The 6,578-nt window shown below is 37.3% G+C and overlaps 1 protein-coding gene across 1 annotated transcript in view; it reads left to right on the top strand.

Annotated features, from left to right (window-relative positions):
- LOC117108784 (myosin-2-like) overlaps nt 1–4,896 on the top strand; it is a 10,256-nt gene extending 5,360 nt beyond the window's left edge. The window contains exon 7 of the mRNA XM_033250935.1: nt 4,695–4,896. Within this exon, the coding sequence (XP_033106826.1) occupies nt 4,695–4,896 (202 nt within the window). The remainder of the gene's footprint in view (nt 1–4,694) is intronic.
- Nucleotides 4,897–6,578: the final 1,682 nt, after the last annotated feature.

Consider the following 6,578-nt stretch of genomic DNA (forward strand, 5'->3'; position numbering starts at 1 on the left):
TTGTTAAAAACCTTGGTGCTTAAACCGAAATATACTACAGTGTTTTTGTATATTAATAACAAAATTGGATTGAAACTGTGTCACGCTCTCTTGTAATTATTGTATGCGTACTTGTTCATAATAGGAAAATTAGGAATTTTATAGGGACACGGATCAAGAGATGTTGGAAAGGTCGGGGTGAGGGATCGAGATAAGAGCACCCTAGGGAAAATTCTTGTTTTTGATGTCGCTTTTTAATTATGTACAGTAATGTACAGGACAATGATTTAAAATCAGAATATCACTGCAGCAGGCAGGTCACCTCCAATGCATGAGCTAATGCATAGGTTCACCTCATCCTCAAAATCAAACTTCCAAGTTGTAATTTTCTTAAATATTCATGTATTATGCAAAAACATTCCTTTACCTACACGATTAACACTATTATATGACAAATCCAGCTTGTATTATTAAGAAAAATTCGGTTTTACCACAGCTCTCTCGAGTGGCTCCCATCCGATCGCTTTTCGGCCATCTTGTAAATGAAATGGTTGCCAGAATCACATATATACGATTTCTAGTAACTTAGGGAATCAATTGTTAACACTGTGCGCTACTATACCCATTTTGGTTCTAGTTGCGCACAGTGATAATCACTGTGCGCTACTATAACCATTTTGGTTCTATAGTTGCGCACAGTGATAATGTATACAATGAAAGTCAGTGACGGGCAGTTTATCACTGTGCGCTACAATACCCATTTTGGTTCTAATTGCGCACAGTGATAATGAATAGGATAAAATTCAAGCGCGTCTACATTCCTGAGTTGGCGGCGTTTAAAGATTAAAGCCTCGTTCACATCGAACTATGTCGACTAGATTATCTACTTGATGTCGACAATAGTTTCGACGTGAACGGTCAATTACGGCGAGATAAAGTTCATAACTCGACGATGGCTGTTAGCTCGACTAACTTGTAAATCCAGTCATCGTCGAGTTGATAACGCACCACGGGTGGCCTCATGTCACGAATACACCAATCAGAACGAAGCCGGTTGACCCTTAGCAAGCTTGCTAATTGTTTGTTAGTTTATTTTGATCGTTCGAGAGAGAAGGTTTTTCAGTGTAGGCCTAGCTTAGATCTTTATATCAATTATGACCGAGAAAGTACGCCAAAAGCGACATTGTTGGACTTATGAAGAAGAATGCGATCTTATTGAGCAAATGGCTGTACGAATGCGTGATCTTGGTCACACCGGGATCACAACCGCCGCTCTCGTGACCAAGTTGAAAAACTTACGAGCTGAATTTAAAGCTGTTCGGGACGTCTACATTCGGGGGACTGGAAAGGGTATTACAATATCCGACGATCCCAGTAAAGCGTCTTGCCCCCATTACCATGCACTAAAAGAAATTCTTTTCACAACACAGCACTATTATAGATTGTCAACCGCATGTAAGTGGAGAAAAGGTTATGATGGCTGATCGGCTCCCGCGAAAAAAAAAAAAAAAAATGCCCACACCCGATGCAATTGTACTTCCTGTTTGGTCGTAGTTGGTGCAGCAAGGTATCTCGACATAATCGGACCATCGAACGCAATTAGGAGTGTAGCGCTGTTCAATAGTTTATCTACTTATGTCGACAATAACCGATGTGAACCAAGCTTAAGACTATGTATATGTGACTGACCTTGTGTCTGCATCTCCCATGCTTTTCCTGATCGTTGGAACCTACTTGTGTGGGAACGTTTCTCACTCTAATTCACTGTTACTAGGCAATTTGCAGTAATGCCAACTGGTGGTATATATGCTATTTCAAACAGTTTCCTTCCGTTCATGACGAAGTTAAGAGCATCAATACAAAACTAAGTGAATTCATTTTATTTCTGAACGGGGCCGGTAGCGAAATTACGAAAATTTCAAAGGCTTATTTAATCGATTTTAGTATCTTCATCTAATATATAATAAAAATACATAACTTTTTTTCCCCGCCCTCCCCCTCCACTGAACGGGACCGGTAGCGGCAGGGTTTGGCTGATGGAGGTACGATGTCTCCGACGGGGTGGGCAACGAGAGCGTAAGTGGGCGGCGTGGCCGGGTGTCGCTCAAAGTTTCTGGAATTGATTGAAATCCCGGAAATTACGAAAATTTCAAAGGCTTACCGGTATTTAATAGATTTTAGTGTCTTCTAATATATCATAAAAATACATAACTTTTTCTTCCCCGCACAGCACTAATTTCAATTGTATCCTATACATTATCACTGTGCGCAACTAGATCCAAAATGTGTATAGTTGCGCACAGTGATAAACTGCCCGCCACTGACTTTAATTGTATCTTATTCATTATCACTGTGCGCAACTACAACCAAAATTGGTGTAGCAGCGCATAACGATAGACTGCCGAGAAGCGATCGGATGGGAACGACTCAAGAGAGCTGCGGTAAAACCGGATTTTTTAAATTAATAATACGGTACAAGCTGGAATTGTCATATAATAGTGTAAATCGTGTAGCTAAAGGCATGTTTTGCATAATACATTAATATTTAAGGACTCGTAACAACTTGTAAGTTTGATTTTGAGCATGAGGTGAACTTATGCATTCGATACACTGCCCATCAACTGAATTGAATTTTATCCTATTCATTATCACTGTGCGCAACTAGAACCAAAATGGGTATTGTAGCGCACAGTGATAAACTGCCCGCCACTGACTTTCATTGTATCCTACACATTATCACTGTGCGCAACTAGAACCAAAATGGGTATAGTAGCGCACAGTGTTAAACAATTGATTCCCTAAGTTACTAGAAATCGTGTATATGTTATTCTGGCAACCATTTCATTTACAAGATGGTCGAAAAGCGATCGGATGGGAGCCACTCGAGAGAGCTGCGGTAAAACCGAGTTTTTCTTAATAATACAAGCTGGATTTGTCATATAATAGTGTTAATCGTGTAGGTAAAGGAATGTTTTTGCATAATACATGAATATTTAAGAAAATTACAACTTGGAAGTTTGATTTTGAGGATGAGGTGAACTTATGCATTAGCGCCCAACACTTGAATACAGTACGCCATTCAGACATTTTTCTTGGAGGGTTCTTGTTAACTTTGGGTCTCCATATTCTCCATCAGTTTTCCTCGAACCTTATTTTATCTCTGGAACAATTGAATCGTCCAGGAACTCATTTGTCTCCGTCCAGTTGAGTAGAACCCATGCACATTTTCGTTTTACGAAATTAAAACGAATCAAATTTAACACAACGCTTGCTGTAATCATGGAGGGAAAAAAAGGAGTTTCTTCGATACTAAGATCAAAGAAACAGAGTGACACACCGCACTGATAAGAAGTCGGTAAATCACGACTTAATCGCTATGTTATGTAACGGGAGACAAACTTGCTTGCACCATGTATGTGTAATTGCCGAAAGGCCCACTGATTAGTCTCGGGTAAGATAGAATAGTACGTACTCCAAGTATTGAAAGACACGCTTTCGTGAATAGATTCACTATTGCGGCATTAATTATGTCTGACATAATTGATGCCGAAATGTTGAATCTATTCACGATTTCGTGCATTTGAATACTTGGAGCATGTATTATACTATCTTATGTGTAATTGCCTTGAGAGTTTTATATTATTGTACATAAAATTAGTTAAATATCTATTTTATTAGTATTTTAAGAATAATAAGCCATTTCACATTTCCAACTATGTCAATTGACATACACCTACAGTATTGTATACGTGGTGTTTATGTCGATAGAGCTCTATGACCTTAATACGATCATGCGCAGTTAGAAAAGGCTTATTTAATGCTGGAATTGATGTCATTATATAGCTGCTAAACTATTGCTAAAATATTCCTTTTTTTATTCAAAAAACTTGAAAGCTGTCAGATATAGAATTTTTATGACAACATTTATTTTTGTTTAATAATTTAAGGATTATTTTGTTCGAATACATTTTATTGTCACACCACACCCTTGATGACTATAAGAGGTTCTTGTCCTGGATGAAAACATTGTTGGCTATTTAGAGACAGATCTTCTATTTTAGAACAACGGAGTGTTTATACATTGCATTGTTAAATAACAAAACAATCTCTACAGAAAAGAAGTAACATAACTTGTTGGAAGTATTTTTTGCACATTAATTGTATAACCATCGTAGCATTTCACTATTTACATGATTAATTTAGTACATTGTTACAACTGTTTCTTTGCTCTATGTTTACAAGTCTTTTCGCAGTGCTTTTTCAGACTTTCTTGAAATCTCATTACTGTTTGCCTTCTTTAAGTCTAGATAAACCTTGCATGCATCCTGATTTTAATCCACAACCTAATTACTATATCGAGTAAATGTTTAGATGCATCACCAACAATTTTATTTCTTGTTAGGTTACACCAGTACTTGTGTACTGTTGCATTTTCTAGTACTGTGTTCATAATAATGTCCTTAACATTGGCATTTGGCATTGAATTCAATCTACTGATTGTCAGGTATTTTCTGTTTTCATTCTCTAAAGTTCTAAAAAATAAATAAACATCATCAATAACATTAAATAATCCACCCCTACTTTGCTTAGCTATCCAAAGTTTTGAATAGTCCAAAAATGAGTGGGTGGTGTCAGAACCATTAACCTTCCATGCTGACAAGAACTTGCAATATGTTTTTGCAGTTAAATTGGAAAATCTTTTAAATTTCTTCAAGAGTGCATAAGGCACATAACCCGCTACATAACGAACAACTTGTTCTTCGTTTTGGTCCAGAGGTTTGGGTTCTTGCACCTTGGGCTTTGGCATGTCCTTGTCATGGCGATCTGTCAGAATTAAACTTAGCAGAGTTCTCATTACAAAGTGATTTAATGAACCAATATGCTGGCATTCTGTATTCAAGTCTAATGATTCCATAAATTTCTTTCATTTGACACCACCAGACAGTGTGTACTGGTGAAAAACACGACAGACCATTTCATTTGCCTCTGGTTTTATTTTTTTACTGTCCCCAGCTGTCACAATGTCCCAAAAGTCTGTTACAATATCTAATGCAAAGCCTGTAAACTGTTTGGAATCTGCATGTTGGAGCAGCTTGGTGGAAAGATCTAAAACTTGTATTGATGTTGGGTATGGTGCTGTATACACGAGATGCTCCTTTACCTCCTGTAATGCCAAAAGCAAATATACCTTTGGTTGACCGTTGCTGATTGCATCATCTTTTGTAAACTTAACAGTTGGTCTTTCAACCGCTGAAAACAAAGAATGTATTTTTAATTGTTTTAATAATTAAAAAAAAAAGGGATGCACACTCTTACAGAATTCAGAAAAAATTTAATGAGCAACAGCTAAAACGTAAACAGTCAAAAATAGTACCATAGTTTTCGGACAACACTAGTTAAACTTACATTTTTTACGATTACTTTTGGCTGGTATTTTTTTGGCCTTATCCTTTTTGTATGTTGTACTAGAAATATCTGTACAAGAAAAAAGATGCAGAAAATAAAACAAAGATATTTTTTAATGATATTAATTCACCAACCACAAACTTATAATTGAGAAATATAAATACAGTATTTTTAATTCGCTAGACCCACCAATTAGGGTTTACTTCTTCACTGACACTAGCCATAGAGCAAAGAATCTTTGCTCTATTCACTAGCCTAGCTAGCCTAGGCCTAGAGAAGCAACAGACACTCGTTTTCATTTCATCATTCATTATTCATTCGTTCTGTTGCCTAAATAATTATTTGGGATAATTATAGTTGACAAGAAGCTTACACACCTTTCCCGATTTCTGGGTTACAACGACTACATATCCAATCTGCTTCAGGTACTTTCATCTCAATGCAATTACGATGAAACCACTGAATTTTGCAAGGCTTGTTGTAGAGAATCATATCTGTAGTCCCCGGCTGCAAACAAACACAGTATTGCTGGCGTACATTTTCTAGACCTAGGCCTACATCGTCTTCTTCAAAATCGACTGGTGGTAGATCGTTTACATCAAATTCATCGTCGAAAAAATCACTAAAATCCTCATTATCCATAACTGATAAGTGATTATATCTATGGTAATTGTTACTAATTTAATTAATTTCAATAATTTATCACCACGTCAAGCCTGCTTCTTAGCTTTTTTCGTGTTTCTTTAACTTTAGCTTTGCTCGTTGTGTATGATCGTATGCATCAATGATTTTAGTCTTCGCGCAGCCGCCGTCTGGTGTTGAGCTCCCGGCGCATGCGCGATTGTGGATTTTAGCTTATCTACTAGTCAAGTATATTACATAACAGCAAGATTAATTGCGATCGCGGCAAAATACTCTGTACCTTTGATCTAAGCTTGTTGCATCTCCTTCTGTTTCTTTGCTCTATGCTTGCACCATGCTTGCACATGCGTAGTTACAAGCTGCCGACAGAGACTAGTTTGCGCATGCTCAGATTTATGTTTTGACGCGCGAGACTATCTTTCTCGATGTTTTGTTGCAAGCATGGCTACTACTACTACGAACGATTGCAAATTGAGATTCAACCAAGGTCATGATGACTATGACTTATTAGATGAAGAATTTGAGTTGAATGACCTACCAGACGTAGAATT

The sequence above is a fragment of the Anneissia japonica genome, unplaced genomic scaffold (genome assembly GCF_011630105.1).
Source record: "Anneissia japonica isolate Jap-2015-1 unplaced genomic scaffold, ASM1163010v1 scaffold10184_len302889_cov135, whole genome shotgun sequence".
Classification (NCBI taxonomy): Eukaryota; Metazoa; Echinodermata; class Crinoidea; order Comatulida; family Comatulidae; genus Anneissia; species Anneissia japonica.